The sequence below is a fragment of the Stegastes partitus genome, unplaced genomic scaffold (assembly GCF_000690725.1).
Source record: "Stegastes partitus isolate 25-593 unplaced genomic scaffold, Stegastes_partitus-1.0.2 Scaffold214, whole genome shotgun sequence".
Classification (NCBI taxonomy): domain Eukaryota; kingdom Metazoa; phylum Chordata; class Actinopteri; family Pomacentridae; genus Stegastes; species Stegastes partitus.
This window is the reverse complement of record NW_007577945.1, coordinates 170,078-193,540: the sequence shown is the minus strand read 5'-3', so window position 1 is coordinate 193,540 and position 23,463 is coordinate 170,078. Positions and strand designations below refer to the sequence as shown.

Sequence of the window (23,463 nt, the reverse complement as noted above, 5' to 3'; positions counted from 1 at the left end):
TTTTTTAAGTAATTTTTTTGGCCTTTGTGCCTTTTATTGGATAGTGTTAGTGAGAGAGAGACAGGAAAGTAGGGGAGAAGAATGTGGGGAGGACATGTGGGAAAGGGTCATGAGCTGGATTTGAACTCATGACCTCTGTAGCCCTGCACATGGGACGCCAGTTCAACCAGGTGAGCTATAGCAGCGCCCCGTTTAATTTTTTTTAAATAATTCTTTTCAACCACAATTCTCAAGCAACATCTTATTTCACTAAATTATAATTTTGCAAATTTTTATTTATTATTGTTTTTTTCAGTTTCCAGTTATTTGAGTGACTATTCAAAATTTTGTCTTTTCTTTAATGGAAGGTTATAAACACATTTGAGGACTGTATGTGAAAACACATTCAGCTGAGTTCAGCTGAATAGTTGCTGAATTTTTGTCACATGACTTTTAATCGCAGGTCAAGTCATACGCGGCGTGTCGATGCACTCAAGAGGAAAAAAGCAAATTAAAATAAAAAGTATTTTTGTCAATTTTTAGATGCGAAAAAAGTTCATTGGACAATTTGTCAAACTTTTAAACTTAGATTTAGTTTAGAGAACACATTACATATCTATATATATATATTCAGACTGCTGCAAAGAAAATCTGGTGTCCATTTAAAAAAAAATCAGATTTATACCATGAAGGTCAGAAGGTCAGCTGGCTGTGGGCTGCTCGCAAACATTTTTAGCTAATCTACACACAAAAAGCCACCTGCTGCTCCTGTTTTCACTCCAGTCATCAGATCCAACAACAACAACAACAATCATCACAATTCTGATACTGAAGTCTAAATTAGTGAAGCCACCTTTTTTTTTTTTTTCTTTTTAAAGAAACTAATTTGGAGTGGATTTATGGCTCTTTATCTCCAACACAAATCTGATAAACTGCTGTCACTAAGATGATTAAGACGCGCCACATCCAGAATTCTTTTAACTGACTCAGAAAAAAAAGGCAAAAAAAGAAGAAGCGTCGTTTGGGTGATGAGGATGAATGCAAACCTTCACCCACGACCAGACTCAACTTAACCTGAGGAAGGATTTGAAGTCTGCGGGAGAACAGAAACTTTACATCTCAAAAAAAAAAAAAACTGAAGGAGGAAGGACAAACAAATTAAGAGAAGTGGGTCAAAAGAGAGTTGAAGAGGAAAACTGAAGATGCCTTTTGACCGTCAGTCGCTGCAGCACTTGAAAATAAACAGTTCCATTAAGTGTTTAATTTTCTCTCTCTGCCATCCTTTATTAATGTCATTACAGTCGCTCCCACTGAAAACTGTTATTGGCTGCTCTAAGTAAATGGCTCAGTTAGCTAAATTATAGTGAGCTGTCCACTTCTTTTCCCTCTGAAGCCCCCTGCCTGTGGGCTTACAGTGGGATGACGTTGGTCAATAAAACAATAATCTTTAGCTGCTGCTGCTGCTGCTGCTCTACAAAACATGCCATTTCAGTCCCGCATCAAAATAATGAACAGCGGGACATTGTCATACAGCACTGAGGGGGAAACACAGCAGCCTTCCCCCTCTTTTGGTTAAGCCTCAGTGACAAAGTCAAAACATGTCATCTGTTTCTCTCTCTTGTTGTTTTTTTTTTTAAAGCTTTAATGCTTTTATGCTGAGAATTTAGGCATCTATCTCTGCACTGTGGATATTCACCCATCTGCTCTGTTTATCCCTTACATCCCTCTCCCTCATCCATTGGTTCGTCGCTTCCTCTGTAGCCTCTTCCGCGGTGTAACCTCGTAGCCAATTAAAGAGCACCACCACTGCTCGGGTTGCCTGCTGCAGTGACACCTGTGAACCCTGTTTACTGAGTTGCATCAGAAAAAAAAGGTTAGTAGGGAGGCTTCAATCCGGCAAGGCTCCCTAAAAACAGAACAGAAAAGTTTTCTGTTCTCCCGCTCCGTACAACATCAACGCGGGGACAAAGAATGCACGTCTAGACTTGAAAGAGGCGTCTTTAAACATTCAGGAGAAGTAAAAAAAAAAAAAGAGGAAGCAGGATAATGGTTGGATTATAATAACAGCTGCAAAAACAATAAAAAGATGTTAAGTTTGTGCAGCCAGCAGTGAGACAAATGGATGCTCTCTCTAAACCATAGATAGGCCCCCACACACAATTTATATACTTATTTAATATCAGCTTGGTGTGTTGGAGTCGGAGAAATATTGGCTGTGGTTAATGATGCCATGAATTCCAGCGAGCTTAAAAAAAAAAAATAAAAAAATGAAAACAACAACAAAAAAAAAAAGCAGCGACATGTTTCTTCTCCCGCCTGGCCAGAAGCACATAGACTTCTCAGGGAGCTGCTGATCCACACGGCGTTGTTGCGAGGCTGTTGTTTGTCTGCTGGGTGCTCAGCGTTGCCTCCCCTCCTCTCTCTCTATCTCTGTTACCCCGTGCGGCGCTGGTGTCATTCCCGGGGAGAGGCGATGATTAAAATCCTTCTGTCGCTATCACGGCGCGGCCTCGCGTTGCCATCGCCGGGACTCCTTGCCTCCGGTGCAAAGCCAGACGCGCTGTAGCCGCGCATTTATCTAGCTGTCTCCACACCACTGGCGGCAGACGGGTGGGCCGCGCTCCCTGCTAAAGCCCAGATACTTGACATTTGTCTTGCGAGGAGGAAATAAAAGCGCAGACTTTTTCGGAGGAACCCTCTGGCTCTGCGTGCAGCTATGAGAGGTACTGATGAAGGTGATGAACGCTTAAACATGAAGGGTGCGGCGCGTGATTCGCCGAACCTTCGGGCGGTCCACTTACAAGGAATAGATCCCATAACACGGAAACAGGCCGTACAAATAGGGAATAAAACCCGCGGCCGGGGTAGTTTGTTACTGAGTGACATTCAAGCATCACGCTCTAATCACCGGTCACCCTACCTACCCGGGGAGCGTGAAAGGTGCCGCGTGATGCCACGGCACGAAGGCGCGGCGTGTTCTAGAAATACATCATCGTATCCGAAATGTTACGGGGCAAAGCGCTCCTTCATTTGTAACGCTAAGCTGAAAGGAAATGTGTTTCTCTGCCAGTACATTCGTGTTGTTGTTTGTGATTAGAATTAAAAAAAATCGCACCTCCCGCTCCATATTACCTGCCCGAACAGCAGGAGGCGGCCAGATTTATATCTCGCCTTCAGCTGTAATGTTCTCGATTTAGTGCAGCCACCACCAGTAGAGGCCTGCGAGAAGCCACACACTTCTTCTTTTTTTTTTTCTAGAGTCTAGAGGAAAGCACACAAGGTTTTTTAAAAAGGCCATGTTAATAACTTAATCACAGCTCTGATCACAGCAAACCCCTCTTCTCCTGACCCCGGTGTCAAGATTTCACGGCTGTAGAGTACACAAGGATTGGACATGGCCTTTTCCTTTATTTGAGCGATTTCAGTTTAATTAGATTCTTAGTCCGAGAGGAGACGGAGCTCAGTCCGTCAAGGCTTCCATCACCTGAGTGCCTGCCATATTCAGATGTCATACTCGAGTCGTTTTGAGAGGCATGCCGTGTCACATCTTAAATACCCCCCTCAGAATGTAATTAATCCTCTCATTCAGGCACCTGGCATTTCCCGCTAACCGAATTCTCTCTTGTTATTCCAGCCATTGAGGTTCGCGAGCATGCACGCATGCTTAGCAGTGTTAATGTGCACGGATAATTGTCTCTAAAGGACTCGCCGTATCGCCGAGGTGTGCGGAGCTGCAGGCAGCTGTTCAAACCTCCTTGAGCCTGCCATCAATTAGAACCCGGTCCTGAACGGCGTTACCATTTCCGCTTCACCTTCAGACTAAACTACAAGCTATCAATCAATATATATTACAAAAAGCTGTCTTAACTGAGCACCTTTAGGCAGGGCAACTTATGTATTTTGCCGACATTATGCACTGCTCGGAAGTTATTGGAGCTATTCGGGATTAAGTACTTTTCCCAAGGGCACCTTGTAGATTCAATTTGGGATTAAGAACCGGAGTAAAGAGACTTGTTAGACGAAAGGGAGCCAGGATGCTACCCAACCTAACACCGGGTCACGCGCGTCCTCCTCCTCCCCCCACCCGACCATTAGCCCTCTGCCACTTAATCGCTAGCGCGGTATTGCAGCGTGGAGCTTAGAGTGTATTTCAGCGCAGGCACTCTGTCAAAGTCACCCTCCGCTATGGCCCAGGCGTGCGCCGCAAATGGGACTAATTAGTAACTTACAAAGACAGAAGCACAACGCTCATCCCACAACACTCAATCCTGGCCTCGCTGTCGGAACGCTAGCGTCTCACCTCTGGAGTGTATTCTGTAAGATACATGGTATTGACAATATGTTAAAAACTAACAGTGAACCACAAACACCATTGGCCCCCTTCGTAGCCAGTTTGCAAATAAGGTGAGCGCGGGATGCTACACCTGTAGAGCGAAGGAACGCAATATGCTAATGGTAAAAACATAGACTGTATAACAGATGGACGTAGCTACCTCGACGTCACCCGTTGGTTTCTGCTCTGAGAAAATGAAGCCAGGGTTTTGCTACTTCCTGGTTGACATCTTGGATTTTTGGAGCCAGTGATGCAAAAATCGTCGGAGGGGGGCGGAGCCATAGGAGCAGCGATTGGTCAGACGGATTGAGAGGTGGGCCCTCTCTGCCCCGCCCACATTTACCGCCTTCTGCTCGCTTCATCTGTATGGTCGCTGCCGACTGTCAATCAAGCCAGCCACGCCCCTTGCCCCACAAAATGTTGATTTTGATTGACTGATGATTGGCCACCTGATCTCTGGATTTGACCATGAAAACTAATAAGAAAAAAATCCTGAGCTGTAGGAATGCGGTATTTCGTGATCTGTGATAACTTCTTTTCCAATTCAAGTCTATGGGAGCCAGGGCTAGCTGGAGCCAGCAGCTAGCAGACGTAGTGATATTGCAGGTTTTTGACACTCCCAGGTTGGCTTCATTTTTCATGGCCGGTTGCTACGTCCATCTTTTATACAGTCTATGGGTAAAAACAGCAATAAAACACACATCAGCTCATTACTGAATCAGGATTCTGCTGCTGTTTTAACGTTTACACATACATATCCAACTCATTTTATTCGTATTATCACCAAAACTTTGTGGTATTGACTGCAATTGAGCAAAAGTAATCCCCAGCATAAAAGCAATCACCCTTCAACAAGCTACTTTTTGTGCAGCTTATTCAACCGCATGCTAATTTCTTGCACGCAGCGTTTCTTCTGTGCTACTTTTTAATACCCCAGTTTGCAGCGCTGCCATATAGGACTGCATTCTGCTCATATTATTTTGTCCTCCAACACAAAGGACGTATTGCACAATCAATTTCCTAGCTGACTGCCTTCCATATCCATAGCTGATGTATGTCTACCCAATTCATTAAAGTGTGGGTATCGTTTTTTTTCCACTATGGCAACAAGTGGTAATTATAGAAAAATGATAAAATTAGTGCGTGTCAGTGGCACAAGTACAGAAGAGTCATAAAGTAAATGAACTTACTCAGAAATAACGGATCTACAGCGACGTTAATCTAAAGTCTGCAAACATTGGCCGCCAGTGGTCAGAAGGCAACAAGTAGCAAAAGTGCATCAAACTGAACATTGCTATTAAGTTTGTCTTCTTAAACTGTGTTATTGTGTCTTTAAAAAAAAAAGACAGTGCAGCTTTAAAATGATTTGTAATTTCCCGTGCTGTGTCTTTTCCAGACATACATCCCTCAGAAGATGTATTAACCTCTGTGCAGGCGTGTTCTGTAACATTATAGGGACACTTTCAACACAGACTTCCACAAACCTCACAAAAATTCTTCTTATAATTACAAAATCAGAACCACTAAAAGTGTCTGCCCTGTTTTCTTAATTCCACTCCCGCTGGTTTTCTGTCCATTACCACCCATTTCCACGATGTGTGTGTCCACTCTCGCCTGCAGCTACAAACACTGTGATTATTCACACAATATAGAGTTCCATTGATTTTGCTTTGTCTCGTCTTGTCTTGCAGGAAAAACATGTTATTTTACTGCACATACGTGTCAGAAATGGCACGGCGAAGTTGCAATTACATTCATGAGAATTACAGTGATTCCAGGGCAGTGAGTGCATATTTTATACATTTCTTGGTATCGTCTTGTTTAATATGTGCAGGAAGAGGCGCCTTTCCTTTGAAGAACAGCTGACTTTGACTCTGGAGAACGGAGCAGGTATGTCACGGGGCCCGCGGGATCTGAATCCCAACGCGGTCCACTAGTGTCAAGATGCATTTAGGCGTCCATGCTTACATGTAGACATAGACCTGGGTGAGTAAACGGCTGTGATAGGTCGTGGCCATACATATAAGATAGCGAGGAGAAAACTGCTGGATAGAATGTTCAGTAGTGTCATTTAAAGGCATGAGATGCAAACCAGCATCAAAGCATATGACGGAAGAAATCCCAAGTGTGCTCCATTCCTGGCTCATAAAAGGCCCATCATAGCCCTCCATAATGGAGTCCCTTTGACCTTCGTCGCTCTCTCAAGGTAAGGTCTCCCGAGGCGGACCTCACCATCACCTGGGCCTCTTGTACTCCCGTATCTATCCATGGACCTCCCCTGGTGGGGGTTGTGTGGTCTAAATCAACCCACAATTCTGCGGCTGTGGCTCAGGTGGTAGAGCGGGTTGTCCACTGATGGCAAGGTTGGCGGTTCGATCCCCGGTTCCCCCGAAGTGTCCTTGGGCAAGACACTGAACCCCAAATGGCTCCCAATGGTAGATTAGCAACTTGCATGACAGCTCTGTCACCATTGGTGTGTGAATGGGTGAATGGGAAAACATTGTAAAGCGCTTTGAGTGCCGCAAAGGCAGAAAAGCGCTATATAAGTGCAGACCGTTTACCACAATTCCAATTCAAACTCACTTCCTGTTGCTGCGAGGACTGACGGACTTGACGTCAAGGTGTACGCAAAGGCCTTCGACATCCAGTCCAGGCGAGCTACTCAAGAGCTGCTTTCTTTATGTACCATGCATCATTCTTTTATTCCTATTTCTGTGTTTAAATATGTTTTGTGTGTGTATTTTTCATAGTTGTGTTTAAAACGATCACTTGTGTGCTTTTGTAAACAAGCTAAAGTGGTTCCATTCAAAGTAAAATACAAACTAAACCTTTTTTTTTTGCTTTTCTATATTTAAAAAAAAGTGCTAATAAAAAAAAAAATTTCATAATTTTCAAGGTCTGTTTTATTGTGATACATTTGTCTCCTATATCGCATGTTTGTTAAGATATAAAGGCACCATGAAAAGCTCTTTAACACCCAGACACCTCAACACAAAACACAAACTGCAAGTAGACTGACATTCGCTGACATCCCCGCGTCTCGTCTCATTCAACGGAGCCGCCTGCTACTCATTATGTACGACGCGCGGTATGTACCCATGTGCAAATGTACTTAACTCTGGTTAGTGTCACAATCGACTGTAGGAGAACACAGGCCACTTAAAGCAAGTAATCATAACCCATTAAAGCTTTTGAAATATCAACCTTGGGATTAAAAGAATCCACTTAGCTTAATGAAAATCGTCAGCTGAGGCTGTGAAAGCGTGAGCTCCAGTCATCGAGCTGAGAGTCTAAAAAAAAAAAAAAAAAGCATGATATGAGAATAATGGGGACTTTATGGGGCGGACATGGTGTTTGAACATCACTTAAGTAAATGTCTTCTCTTGCTCTAATTGGTATTGATCTCATGAAATCTCATTCAAGAGTCATTGATGGGTACAAGTGTTCCCGCAAACTTTTTTTTTTAAATCGCCAGAGGCAAGCGATCAAATTTTCATCAGCCCTGTGCCAGTTTTACATATTTCCACCAGGAACTATATGATAAATGAAGCCCCCTCCCTTTATTTTTTATTTTTCCCAAGTCCTCTACGATCAAATTTTATTCAATTTTAAGACATAACGGAGCAGAAATAAGGATGTACAGTGCGTCTAAAGTGGATCGCCAGTCGAAGTCGTTTAATTCAAAACTGACATTTTTGACAAATTTAATCAGCTGAAAGCAACTGCGGAGATTCTTTTAAAATAATTCAAAGAAATAAACCTCAAACAATAAATACAAAAAAAAAAAGTGGCACGTTTGTGTGCAAAGCTGATGACGCGACAGGATTGGTTTCTTTTTTTTACAGGGAACCAGCAGAGCGTTTTGTGGTGGCATAATTTTTTATTTCCCCGAGGAAGTTCTTCTTGAAAGGTAACTAAATGAAGATGAAGACGAAGGTAACCAAGTGAACACTTCCTCATATTTCTCTCAATTACGGCCGCGTCTCGTACTTTTTCAGGGAGCAATATAAAAGGGGGGGGAAAAAAAGTGTAAGAAAATCATCAATAAACCAATAGAGACTTGTAGACATTAACAATGCTGCTATGAAAGAGTGCAGGAGCTTCCCCTTGATGCACAAGTTACTATAAGTCTTTTTTTTTGCAGTAGCTTGTTATTAAGGTTAGTCCTGTCAAACAAAAGAACATGTCTTCATGCTTCCCTGCATCGAGTCCCACATGGAGTCGCACCTCTCTGACGGCCATCCGCGCTATTCAATTCTGACACCAATATTGCATCTCATAACCGTGAGATCCAATCACCTTCTACGTGAATGGAAAGAGAGCCAAGCATAATCAGTCGTGGTCAGACGGAGATGGGCAGCAGCAAGCCGAGGCGCTGGCAGGGGCCCAAAGGCTCTATCTGAGTGCACATTTCACTGTGTGTGTGTGTGTGTGTGTGTGTGTACGCTTGTTTGACAGGTTAATAAACCAGCCGTTGTACTACAGAAAGAGCACCAATGTGGGGTTTATCTGTGTGCTTTGTTTTATGCTTAAAGCTGCACTAAGCAACTCTTCATGCTTAAACCTAGAATTCACTTGGCAAATACGTTTTTTCCCCAAAGTGACTTCCATTTTTTATCCTAACACAAAGCTCTAAAAGCCCACTGTACACTACCTGCTCGACGCCAAGCGGGCAGACGAGACGGCGCAAAGACGGCAAATAGCAGCCGAGTGCTGCGTTGAATGTAGCAGCTAAAGGGACACATATGTTTCCTCTGGAGGACCAGAGGAGAGCTAATGGGAGGGTAAATGTTCACAATTATCACTGTGGATTAATAGATTTTTAGCTACAGAATAAAAAATAAACTGAAATAGTGACAGCACACATTTAACAACTGTCTTGTGAATGTTTAGCGGCAAAACATATTTCAGTTATGAGTTGGTGAAGATTAAATCAGAGCGAAAATGGGGATTAAAAGTTTGGTTCAGTACAAAATCAAAGGAATAATACAGTTGTGACTCGATATTCCGACACTAAATGTAAAACCTTCTTTTATGTCGGATCGCAAGACTGTCAGATTGTCAAGACGGAGGTCGAGATACAAGGAGGGCTTGATGCTTGAAGGCTCATTTGTTGTTAATTAATGTTCATAGTTGTGATAATAACTAGTAGAGCTGGTCTGAATAGCACTTTCTGGTCTCTGGATATTCAGGCCCAATTAATGATGAATATCTGAATATTTAGCGCGGTCGGGGAGACACTTACACCCCTGGGAGAGCGCTATGACGGGGTGGAAGTGGCCAGAACTCAGAGACAGGACTTGGCTGCTGATGCTAGTTTAGGACAGCGGTCACACTTCTGTTTCCACCATCGGTGGCAGCGGCGGCGGGGGGTGGCAGGTACCGTCCACTGTCACCATCCATGTTTACTTCTGTAAACACTGAGCATTCTCGCTGCGTGTGACGTCGTCGTGTCCTCTTCTGTCCATGCGGGACACTTTTGGGTCGTATGAAGTTCACACAGCAGATCACATACAAGTTGCATTTTAATGGAAATGTGACCGAACTCACAAAAAAAACGGTTTTCACAAAAAAATCTGAATTGAGCATTAAGTCCGGCAGTCTGAACGTAGCCAATCTGTGGGATTGTTCAGTCAGTTAATACACTGTTATCCTTATTTGTGACATAAAATGTCATGCTGGAATCCAAGGCTGTCGGTTTGTTAAGGCTATTTTTCATGGGTCCTGTTCATTTTTCCTAAAAACCTGTCGGATAGCAAGGTTTTAGGATTGTTAGGGGTCGGATTATCGAGTCACGACTGTATTTCTAGGTATCTGCTAAATGTGGGGAAAGGTAACAATAATACTGGATATCCACGCTGTGTTTACAGCTTGTTGTTCTACCACCAAGTGGCTATTAAAATCATCTCAATATCTTTAGTTTACATCAATTCATAGCACCGTAGCTGTAAGTGCTGCCTTGTTCTGGCAAGGAATGGTGATTAAATAGCACTAAAAGTTAATTTGTGCAAATCAAATTTGGCCTGCACAGTGTATCGCTTTAACATCAACACTGCAACGTGCGTAACAGTCAGGAGATGTGATGTGAAGTAACGCAATTAACTCAAACACATCACGCAACAACCTTTTAACTTGATAAAAAAAAAAAAAAACGATTGCATGGGTCTCATTTCCTATAACTGATCTACAAGAGAAGTCTGGTATAATATAATGTACTCTTGAGTTCATTTTAAAATGCTGCCACTGCACAAGGTAACACAAGTGATTTGTTTGACCATTTAAATCAGCATCACAAAGCTCGGATCTGAACGCCATCCAAATAGAAAAAAATATATTCTGGGTGCCCTTGCCAGTGTTACACCACATAAGAAAATTTCTAAATGTTTCACACTCAAAGCATTTTTTTAAATGAATTCCTATTTTCGATGCAGATGCACTCCCCCACAAAATCACCTTTATGTTTCTAGAAAGATTAATTCTTTCAAAAAATAAGGTTATTCAAGCCATTCATTAAAAATTCCTGTTCGGTTTTTCTCCCCCCCACATCAGAATATAAAGTGCAGAAAAGCAAACTATTGCAATGCCAGTTTTTGCAATATTGTGCAGCCCTAAGTTAAAAAATATGCTCGTCAATTCAACCGGATGCTTCTTAGATAAAAGTAAAGGTGGGGCAACATGTGATTTACACAAAGCAAGACAATATTATTGGAAATCTTCAGAAAATTGTGCATTTTAAAACGTTACTCGAGGGATTTCTTATAAATACACGTTGTTAGCTACTCTGACGCATCTATTAAAATTAGAGGTGGTCTGTCTCAGGCTAAATTTAGTTTAATTTATTCAAAATGCGAGCTATTTTTTAGCTTAAGGGACGGCAAAGGATCAGATCAACCTCACACGCTTGATCACCGGCTGCATTCACGGCAGAAAAAAAAAAAAAAGAAGGAAACGAGAAAAAACATTGAAGTATAAATTCCAGAAGTTGTGAACCCAACTCATCTTAAGGAAGGTGATCACAGCGTTTTAACACATTAATTAGCCCACAGAAGTTTTAGCTTCTAAGCAACACGAGGAACTTCACTTATAATCAAAGACTCGCAGCCTCAGAGAGGTCCCAGTGGAGCAGCTGGAGCTTAAAGAGTATCAGCGAGGAACTTTTGCATTTAGAGCGTATAAAACATGTAAATGTTCAACCCAAAAAACATGGTAACATGAAAATGTTCGCTAATGAAAGCTGCAGCAGGAGGCTTCATTAGTCGAAGGTCTCCGGAAAGTTTAAAAAAAAAATACCGTCGAAAATTCAGTGATACTGTGCAGGCTTCACGGCTAAATGTGTTGATGAATTCTGATGCTCACAACATCCTTTCCTCCTCACACAGCACATCCATTATACCGCCCCAGTATATAGTTATCTCCTTTCTTGTGATACACATTTATTTTTCTCGAATGCTCCATTTTCTTCCGGTGGTTAGGCTTATTGGATGTTTACAGTGAACCTTACGGGTCACGCTGGAGTTTGTTTTGTCGAGCAGCCCTCTTATTTCTGTGTCTGCCTGAGTGTGAAGAATAAGCGACATAAATCCCTGCATTGCGGTGGCTTTCACCAGTTCATGAATTAGAAGTACATTCATAAAATCCCAGCATGTTTATGTGTGTGTGTGCGTGTTGCTCTCGAAGCAGAGGATGAAGCCTAATATTATGGGATGGCCCATATTTTCCTGTTTTCTTGCAAGAGTGCTTTGCATGAAGTAGCCGAGCGTCGGCAGGGCAGTGGCTAATGAGCCAGCTATGAAGATGTAGCGAGGACCGCCGCTGCACTTTCTCAGGATAAAACGGGCCCACAAGTCAACAAACCACCTTACATCTTATGTTGAAGCTCATTTTAGGCCATTTTCTCTGACTTTTAACTGTTTTCTAATGTGAACGCTGTCATCTTTATCACATTAAGTGGCGCTGCTGAAGTTTGCTTGTCTGCTTCCTTCTCTGCAGCTTCGTTAATTTGCTGATGCCAAAGCCAACGTGTCAGTGTGAGCGAGCCTAAAGCCGCCCCAGACACCCCTTGAAAGAAAAAATACATACATTGAAGGGCTTTCTATGAATTCCTATGCAGCATTTTTCAAATCAATACTCTTGGGCCTTTTAATGCTGCTGAGTTTAGGTGCACTGGAGCACATCTGGCAACATGAAAGCTCACTTCTTGTTTTTCAGATTCACTCCTTTCAATGTCTCTCACCTTTATGAGTTCATACAATCAAAGCTAATGGTAACAGGTAGCCACATTAGTCACACAACTCAGTAACACGAAGGATATTCGATTGTTGTGGGGACGTCTCCATCAATAACAAAAGTAATCCACTGGGTCTTCAGTCCCTAAGAGGCTGGGAGCGATCAAGACAAGCAATGTCCAGACCAGACAGGAGTTTATTCCTCCCTGATTTGATATTCAGTTTCTGCCAAACCAGAGCCCCAATGCGATAACATTCCTCTCGCTTATAACACACTTTAAGTACATTAAAGTTAGTAAAATCATTTTATTGTATACTCTTGGCAAATAAAGAGCTTTGCAATGCTGCATTTCTGCTTTTGAGCTTCTCCTTAATGTTAAGGAGGTGGTTTTGAGGGTTGGGCTGTTCCATGTTGGCAAGCAGAGAGCATTGTGGGAGTTCAGCCAACAACAAACACCATGACAGGGACTTCTGTGATGCTTCATGTTTTTTGCAAAGCGTTCCGTTGCAACTCTCCATTGCAGAGGATGCCAACGAGGAATGGGTTAAGATTGGTGCCGATACCAGTTACTTTTAAAAGTGCTGTGATTTGCCTCAATCCTGATGTTTCGACTGCGGTCGTATTTGTTTATGGAATATTATGTCCTATGATTTGTGTGTAACCCGTTCTGATTCTATTAGATATGTAAATAGGGCTGCGCCGTCACGACGACCGGATTGGCTGATCCAGCGGAAGTTCCGGTTTTAAATACGGAGGGAGGACTTTACCAGGCGCGCAGAGACTGAGGGTCAGATGGGCGGAGCCAATTTCCTCACCGGCATCCCAACCGGCACCACGTCACCGGTTGTCTGTAGTGGATTTTGTGAATGGAGTGAGCTTTTTTGTTACACCGTTTTCTCATGTTTATGTTGGTTAGGGAGGCCAGACGTTGTGTTTATTTTCGATATTTTTATTTTTCGATAGTTGGTTCTCCCTTAATTTAGCTTCGTTTTGGTTGTTTTTTTTAGTAGAGCTCACTCTTATTTTAAGTACCCTTCCTTTATTATAAATAAATCATCATTTGTCATAGTAAAACTGCTGTGGTGTGGCTGCTTGGAACCAGAGAGGGATGGAGCATTCATGTTGCGTTCAGGTGCCCCTAGAACTGGGCGTAACACCTGATCTATGGCATTGGCTTGGGACAGCCCACATAAATACCCTGGTGCTCACTTTTGCAGCCAGCAGCAGAACGTTTGCTTTAACTTTTAGAGTTAACAGAAGCAGCTCTGGAGTGTAAACGAACCTGGGCGGCTGAAAGGCAGCTGCTCTTCAGAATGGTTGAAAATAGTTTACACCTCTAAGTTAATAACAACCAGCAAACACAATAAAAATAGATTTTCACCATATGGGACCTTTATGTCTGGGAGCCTAGTTGACTGTTATAATCCACTGTCATGTCCAGTCTGTCCCTTTACTTCACTCTATTGAATAAAAGTGAAAATGCCTAAATATAATATAATAGAGTTGCTTTTACAACTCTGCCAACACAGCGTACCCTCATAAAGAGGCATGTCTGAGGTCTCATGCTTGTGATCCTGTCCCGCTGGCTCTCAGTTGGGTCAACTAATGATGCTGCTTTCACAGAAACCGACTCAAGAAAATCAAAATTGGTGAAAATTCTGTGGGTGTTTTTCATAAGGCTGACTTGTGCATCCTTTCTCCTTCCGTGACGTGGGAAGGTTCGCCCTTTGCCATTAGATGGGATCTTTCCAAGCCACTTAAATGCATCTCGAGGAAACGAGAGAGGCCTCTGAAGGAGGATGGTGTAAGTAAACACAGGCAGATCCTACCTTTAAAATTCTGGCGAGAAAGAGCGAAGACGATGCGAGTGAAGGACGCGAGAGGAGAGACGTTAGCGTAATGAAAAAGCACCCAATGTGTTTTTATCTCATAATTGCCACTTGTGGCCACTGTTTGGCAGAAGGTGCAAAGTCAAGGCACATTTAATGACCACTAAACTCAATGTGCTTTACATTAGACATGGACTTAGAAAACGATATTATAATTTTAAGAGGGGGATTTATCGCACTGATTAAAACACTCTTGAGGGTCTAAGTTGTGGGCAATGTCAGTTTTGACAGGAAAGAAGAGCTACAAAGGCTCTGGCATTGCTTTATCTTTTTTGATGAGTAGCTTCTTTTAAACTGACCATCTTAAATCTGTCGTTTCTATACGAAAGCTGAATAGGTGGAGCACTATTAAAAGTAATAAAATGTGGGTTCATTTGTCAAAAAACCCAATCTGCTTCATCAGGCCTGCGTGGTTGCCGTTTGGTCACATTTGATTGATGGCAGTTGGGCAACATAAGCAAAATAAAAACTCATCAGTCACCAGGTTTTCATACGAATGAAGCCAAAAAAACAAAAAATCTGAAAATACAGCCGACTTTAAATCAGGGCGAGGAGTCCAGGCAAAAACACAAAATCTCAAAACTGGCAGAAAAATTGTGTGTGTGTATGTGTGTATAGTAAATAGATGATCAAATGATGAGCTGTAGCAGTATCAGAGCCTTCAAAGCAAAACCGGTGGGAGTAAACGTCTGCACCTACCTGTTTTTGGCTCCACCGAGAAGTACGGCTGTCCGTGGATGATGCTGTAGACCACCCTGGCGCTGTTCCCATATGTTGGGTCATCTGCATCTGTGGCTGCCACTTGCACTACCATGGTTCCTGTGGGCAGACAGCCCTTCATTAGTTTCCAAGACAACATCCAGAAGCCAAGTCAAACTGAGCTAAATGTGGAAATAGTCATCATATCAGCAGAGCGTGTGACCAATTCTAGTTGAAAGCAGAGGGGGGGGAGAAGAGAGGAGAAAAGCAATGAAAACTGTAACTTCTGAGGCAGTAAATAATCTCATTAGTCATTAGTCTTTACACTGTCTTGTTTTACTGGGGCTGGTGTTTGCTTTAGTTTCCTATTTCATGTTTATACAAAATGTCTTGAGCGAGTTTAAAGCGGCGTTTCACAGGAGATCTTCAGCAGAACCAAAAGATCTGACATGTGTCGTGTTCTTGCTCTCGGCCTGAAAAAAAGCTGCTAAACAAATAACACTTTCAGTCGCTGGCGTAATGCGCGGGGATGCTGCGGCAGGATTAAAGCGGAACTCCTTCAGAGATCATTTCGCCGCCATTGTTTTTCATCGTGCGGATCAGTTCATCGGCGTCTTTTTCTGGCGACTTTAATCTGTTGATTTCATCTCAGCAGCCGAATAGGTTAAGCATCCGTTTAAAAAAAAAAAACACAAAGATAAATTACCGTGTATCTCATATCATCCAAAAACTGCAACTTATTGTGGTTTTTAAAAAGTCAAAGAGTGCAAATTAGGCCTCCAGCAATGTCGAAGGAGGACACCATACCTTTGTGTTGTACTAATTAGGGCTCAATAAAACTCTGTAGATGAAAGAATTTTATGACACACACAAGTTTTGGAAGAAAACAGGTTCGGGGGGGGAAAACCTTTTCTTTGTTGCTTTCTACCTTCCTTTTCAAGTAGCTCCTTTTATTTATTAAAATCAGTATTAGCATGCACAGATGGTAACTCATTCACTTACTGATTTAAGGCCCACAAACATCTTCTAGAGAGGATGTTGTTTTGCTGAAGAGAAATCGCAGCTATGAAAACCAAATGATATCTGAAGGCAAGACGAAGGATTTCAGCTTTGTAGCACAAATATCTTAAGTGTTTTCTTTCTTTTTTTTTGCTGCTGCTGCTGCTTTTTCAAATTCTAATGTGAGTGCAGAGTCAGGAAGACATTGTGGTTTAATCATGGAGCTGGATGGATGAATTGCGTCGCTCTTAGCGGAGTGAAAAGGCATCTTTTAGAAATTGACGTAAACAACATCCAAAATAATGTCGTCTATACTCTTGGCCTGGAATCCATTTAACATATCAATCCTTCTATGGATTAATCCTTAACCTTAAAAACATATTAAACTCCTTTATTGCAGACGAAGGTATTTGGTATAATAGGCTGAGATGCCTTTTGGGAATTCATATTAAAAAGAGAAAGACTCCTTACAAAGGTGTTACTGCTTCCATTTAATTTATACTTTAATTTGAAATGTTTGCCAGATTCCTTAATTACCAATTCAACGTGTCATTAAGATGTATAAGAGGTCCTTGTGCTGCAAAAACCAAAGCCAGACACTTAGAAATACCTACTTATCATATATTAATTCTGTTTAAGCTTCAGACAGTATTCGCTATTTTCTCCATTGGCCAGAAGACGAGTCAATCGACCAATCAGATCCTGAGAGTTTAGTCCTTTTTTTCTTATTGGTCAGTTCTTCTCCCGGGATCAGCTTTAAAGTAACCTCTCCATATCGCCATAGCAACTCCCACCATTTGGCGCCAAGCCTCCAGCAGCGACCAGAAAAGTGGTTGTTAAACGGTGAATAAATTTTTCTGAGTCACAAGCCCCACGAGATTACTTAATTAATTGCTTGTTTTATTATCAGAGTTAAATCCAATTACATCAGGAAAGTTGAGAGGAGTTGGTTTCGGCCAGTGGCACCATCTTGGGCTACGTTCAGACAGCAGGCTGAAGTGACCCAGATCTTTATGCGACCTGTATCTGATCTTTTCATCACAGTCTGAACAACGCAGATCAGATTTTTTCAAAAGCGACACAGGCCACTTGGATATCCTAAATCCGATTGGTATCTGATCTTTTGCCGCTTGACTTCTGTCTGAACGGCCATTTATCCGACCCATACGTCATTGATACATGACAAACGTCACAATTCGTTCAAGTCGACTATGTACACACGTTTCTCTGTACAGATGTTGCTGCCACTGCCCCACGGCCAAAAACCTGGCTCTCCTCCTTTTCAATCTTCTCCTTAAAACAATTTCATTGTAAATGTGCTGACTCTGGTTGGACAACAGCTTAAAAATCGCAAGATACTCTCCACCGTTACCATCCATGTTTACTTCACTGAGCATGCTCGCTGCGTGTGATGTCGTCGTGTCCTCTTCTGCGCATGCGGGACACTTTTGGGTTATATGAAGTTCACACAGCAGATCACATACAAGTCGCATTTAATTGTAAATGTGAATGAACTCGCAAAAAAATCGGATTTCACAAAAATATTCAGCATTAAGTCCTGCAGTCTGAACGTAGCCTTGGTTCTCCTGAATTTATCCACATTTGCTAATTGTAAGCTCAAGTTAGGAGGATAAAAGCCAAATTGCAGTCTCGAAAGCACCTTTGTGCATCGCAGCATTAGCACTAGCAGGTAAGATCGCAGTTAAGCTCAGCAATTGTAATAAGTCGGGGCTCCAAAGTGTCTCTGTGTGACCTGACCTGGAACATAAAATGACTGTGTTTAAACTTGGGTCAATCTGACATTATAAAGCCTCATTTCACTTTTTTTTTTAACTAATACTTGGTCGCACATCTGCCACGGTTGTGTTTGCTGCACTAACTGGGTGAGGACTAGAGGCCTCTCGGCGCCAAGCCGCCCAGCAGCGTCTGCCGCCACATGCGAGCGAACATCTGTACATCGTAACGTCTACCGACAGTCCGCATGTGAGGAGTTTAGGGGACATTCTGTGAATTATTGATTCAGAGAACAACCTGAGTTACGCTCTCCCCCTCGAAACCGCATGAGTCTCTGCATGCACATCAGTCACGCCACGCCACCCACCACCACAAGTAATTCTCAACCTGTGGGAAATGCTGAGATGTGATAGAACAACAAACATTATGCATTGCATTCATTAGAAAGAGGGCGGCCAAAGCGTTGGATGGGATGAAAACAAAAGGCAGAAATCTGAAATTATAATAAAATGTTACACTGCTTCTAATACAACCAAAGAAAAGCTGCATTTTTACTAACTTATCTGCACCTTTATTTCTGTTTACTGTCAACATAATGTGGTAAAAACTTACAGTGTGTATGGAAAGTGACAAACGGGGGAACATGTGTCATTCATGGTCCACAATTTTGGGTGCATCTGAACTATTTGCACCAAAATAAAAGAAGTTAGATGCAGGAGTTGCACGCATAGCAAGCTGCATTCACAATAACTGGACTGGACTGCCTCATCTATGCTTACATATCTACTGTAGCCACTGTCTGCCTCGTTGTTTTCAATCCAGATTCTGTCACATCTGCACATTTGTCAGCAAGATGTAAAAGCATAACTAGGAACAGGTGCTGCAAATCAGCTTCAGCTCGACACCCTATATACAGTATATTACATCTGTTGCACTGCTTATCCTTCTGTGACACTGTTTGTTCGTCTGATTGGCCTGCTGTAAATTAATAAATAATTATTCCGTTAATTCAAAACCACAAGCGCAACAACAACACCGCTTTTATGCATTAGCATTATATAATGGGCACATCTGTTCGCTAACACAACACCATCAACCGCCTATTAGCGACCGAACCGATGCAGTTAACGTCGTAAGCAAGGGTTTCTTGTTACTAACTGTAATAAGGCCTGTGTTTTCCGTCGGGCTGTGAGTCACGGATCAGTCGCTGCCACGCACACACGAGACTCTGGGGGGGGACGCCACTGACATCATGTATTGGAGTTGTGCAGATAAAGTTATAAAAAACCCCAAGATATAAAGTCTGATTTTGTTATAGTGCCCGGCAGTGCCCCCGAATCCCCAAAACGTCCTCCCAGCCTACAAGAAGGAAATTTGTTTTCAAACTCAACTGTGAACTCTGCTGACAACCGACAACTGTTGTTTCTGCGTGCAGCGCCGCATTGTCCTCTTCCCACACTTCCTCCGAGGCACAAGACATCAGACGCGACTCCTTCTGCGCTTCCCTTTAAATGCACCGATTGAACGCCCGTTGATGTGACTCGAGCTGACAGCCGTGGCTCGGAAGGTAAAGCGCAGAAGCGTTTGAAGATTTCACAGGGAAAAAAAAAAAAAAAAGGAAAGAAAGAAAAAAAAAAAAACATAATCAGTGCCAATCAATTTCAATAGGTCATTCATTACGGTATGAATGAGCCTTCTTGTTCCATCTGGTTGCTTTTTTTTTTTTTTTTTTTAATTTTGGTTTTATTCTCTAAATCATTTTTCGGGGGGCAAAAAGAATTGATTCATCTGATAACGGAGAGGAAAAGCAATTTTAAATTACCACAAACAAGCGTTTATGGCTGGGGTTTTTTTTTTTGCTTGTAGACTGTACGTCAGTGATGCTCTTAAAGCTGACGCCTACAGCAGTCTCACACTTGGCAGTAGTGAAATCATCAACAGTAGACATTGTTAAAATAACCTTGAAAACACACATTCTCTCCATGTGTGTGTGTGTGTGTCTTTTCCAGTTTGAATAGCGGCTTGATGCTTAAATATTTCACTTTAATGGCGAGCTGCACATGTCTGGCAAAAGCTCGGGGGCCCATATTGTAGCGTATGACACAAAGTGCCGTCTTACAAGTTGGTGATATTTTACTTTGAAGCAAACATCCCAGTAAAAATCTCACTTTCTAACATCAGATGTATTTTACAGGCTTTTACAGAATGAAGTGATCATGGAAATTGAAGATTAGAGTTCTCCATTCTGGCTATAAAGCAGAATTAACAGGCTGTGGCCCTGGATGTGAACAATATAAGAGAGAGAGGGAGAGAGAGAGGGAAGAAGAAGGGGGAAAAAAAAGCTTGGCGAAGCTGGAGAAGTTATCACCAGGCCGCTTGTAGAAGGACACCTAGATTATATCATCACCTCTTAGTCATGACAGGTTATATTACAGGTAGTTTAAAACACCAAGGTCAAAGGATGACTGTATGAAAGAGAACTCAGGCGACGTCTGGATCTCTATTACAGGTTGATAGTTAAAATCACTCCACACATGCTGCAGCGGACCAGGCAGTAAATTAACATTCAATATGGACTCAGGCAGGAGCGCGGCTTTTAGGGGGTTTATTTTCCAGCTCTTTCCTACGGGTGAGTCCAGCAATAAGGTGATACCAGTTTGGTGAAGCTGGAAAAAAACACAATGATGATGACGAACATCCTGAAATTCCAACAGATTCTTTCTGCTCCACCGGGCTGTCATCTGCTACTCAATTAGCCCCGTCAGCGCCCCTTCAGTATTTGTCCGTCTTCATTGACGCCATGGATCAGATCTTGCCGTTTTTTTTTTTTATTTATTCTCCACAGCTGTGTACAAAACAGGTTTCCTAATCAATTCCGAATCTTCGGCGAACAACTGTCATCTGCCAGTAATGAAAATAAATGCGGGGCGCTTAATCTGACACCCAGACAGGTATTCTTCTTGCATATACGGGTTGGCATGCAACTGTCAGGCGCAGTGTGACTCACAATGCCCGAGAAAAATTTGAGAAACGTAACCCTGGGATGTGACTTTTATATGAATACAAATCGCATGTGTTGTCGAACGAAGGGCCCAAATACAAAAACTCGAACAGAACAAATCTGTCATTTGAACATTGCATCGTACAGTTTCTACAAAACCCACAGTAAAACAATTCATTTAAGCCATTTTGCGACGCCTTTTATGAGCGTTCGTGGTTGCCATCGTTGATTAAATTGATTATATTCATACGCATTCACACCTGCGCCCCACTGTTTCAGAGGAACTGGGAGTTCAATCCACATGTATTCAGATCTGCAAAAACAATGAGATTCAAGACTTTGTTTAACCTCTTAAGACCTGGCGTCCACAATGTTTTAATTTTCTTTGTATTTTTTATTCCTCTTTGCTATTTGATCCAGTAAAAAAATGCATATCAAACAAGAGCTGGGGTCTTAAGAGGTTATAAGTGCCTGCTGACTTCATGCATTCCAATGTTTTCATTTATTTTTTTATAATATAATGTTCACTTGATGTAGCCCTGTGATAGACTGGTGACCTGTCCAGGGTGTCCCCTGCCTTCGCCCTAAGTCAGCTGGGATAGACTCCAGCCCCCCTGCGACCCTCATGAGGATTAAGCGGTGTATAGATAATGGATGGATGGATGTTCACTTGATTTGATGCTGTCACATGAGCTCTAATTTCATTTTATGGTTCGGCATTGGGATCATGCTGCATCATATTCAGACCTGTTTCTAGTGTTTTGCCTGATTCGTGTATGTTAACGAGAAGCTTGCAAAACATGCCACTTTACTGTAATTCTAAATAATTGCCATGTAATTGAATTTACGCAGCTTTGTTAAAAAAAAAAAGAGCAAAACAGTCGACTGGGTTGTACAACGTGTACCTGAGTGCGTATTTACAACCCACGATGAAAAGCGACAACAACAACAACAACAACAAAAATGACTCCAAACCTCCGCTTGCAATGACGAAAAAAACAATTTAAATCGACTTTCCCTAAACCGGAACGCCTTTTTCATTTCCAGAACTAAAGTGACTGTCCCATCCCGGTCCTCTTGCTCTCATGAATTAGACAGGAAGTATGACAGCTGGATATAGGACTGGTGAGTAGTAAATTCAAGAGCTGTGGCCTTGGGTTGACATTACATTCTCGATGCTTGTAATGAGCCCTCCAACTGCTCCTTTGGCCCCTTCGCCGAGCAGCCGGAGAGAAAAAGAGCGAGAGAGAGGAAGGGAGAGAGAGAGCCAAGTCTCATGATTGTCACACCTCCAACTGTCCTCAAGCTCTCTTGTCTTTTATTTGACATCCCTGCCGTGATTAAGACAAAAGCCTTCAGAGATCCCCGGGCCAGAAGGTCTCAGCGTGTATGGACGAGCACTGCCTCTAATTACTTTAATTAATTAAATTCATGATTTCCTCTAAATTGAACCCATTCATCAGCGGTGCAAAGCTGCAACCATTAATGATTTAAAGACATCTATAAAGGAATTATGGAGGACAAGAGGTGCTTGGCCCCTTCCCTGTTCTTTACTGCATTGATAATTGCTCTGAGCAGATATTTACAAAGACGGGGCCCATGCATTACTCTCCCCCCGTCGTTCCCCGCCACTTGCGTTGAAGACTTTCACAGGTGCCCGGCAGAGTAAATAAGGTGACCCTGCAACTCGTGGTGGGAACGCGTCCTCCCTCTGAGGCTGATGCACCGAGTTGCCGTCTTATCTCGGGTTGGACACGAGACTCCCAGCCCTTGTACTCTAATCCTCTGGTTCCTTAAGCCTGAGCTCTGTACCCCCTGTTGACAGTCAGCTGTGTAATCCTTCAGAGATCTCCTTGCCTGCGCTGTAAGCAAAGCACTGCTTCCCTTGGAACAGCTCCCAGCGCCACTGTATTCCTGCTGAAATGTTAATTTTGACTTTGAACGTTCTTAAAAAAAAAAGAAGAAGAAGAAGAAGAAGCCACGACACCTTGGTTTCCACTCATTTCCATGTGCAGAGTGTTACGCATGTCTGAGGTACTGAGCTGGTGCTGGGATACAGAATGAGCTTGTGTGCAATGTGCGAGTATATACTGGATTTCTACAGCAGTGACGCTTAAAAATAAGATATATTAATCATTTACATAGGTGAAAGAGGGTGAACAAAGTGATTAATACGCTGAGAATTACCACCAGACTGCACCTCCCCCTCACTTCTATGAAGCTGTGGCTTATTGCATCTTACTGCTTTCGATTTTATTGTTTTTTTTTGGACACGATTTCACCATTTTTCTTCAGGTTGTTTCAAGTAACAGCATCTGTACACACCCTAAACAGCCCAGAACGCAGACAGACATGTCCCTGAAGAGTCAGCAGGGACTCTAAACAAAGGTGCCCAGAAATACGACCAGTTTTGCTCCATAACTGCACAACTGTTTGCTAAAATCCTACCAACATAACGCGATAATCACCATCGCAAAGTGGCCAAAAAACAGAATTCATTGCAGATTTAAAGAGCCCGTGTTTTGCATTTTGGGTTTTCAGCTTGTTCTAGTATGTTTGTGCTTGAGTTATTATTGGGAGGTCAAAGAAAGCTCCTTAGCTGC

The 23,463-nt window shown here is 42.5% G+C and overlaps 1 protein-coding gene across 1 annotated transcript in view; it reads right to left on the bottom strand.

Moving 5' to 3' along the window:
* Positions 1-23,463, bottom strand: part of cdh7a (cadherin 7a) — a 136,286-nt gene that overhangs the window by 55,339 nt on the left and 57,484 nt on the right. Inside the window, exon 3 of the mRNA XM_008280929.1 lies at positions 15,127-15,246. Coding sequence (XP_008279151.1) covers positions 15,127-15,246 — 120 coding nt within the window. The remainder of the gene's footprint in view (positions 1-15,126; positions 15,247-23,463) is intronic.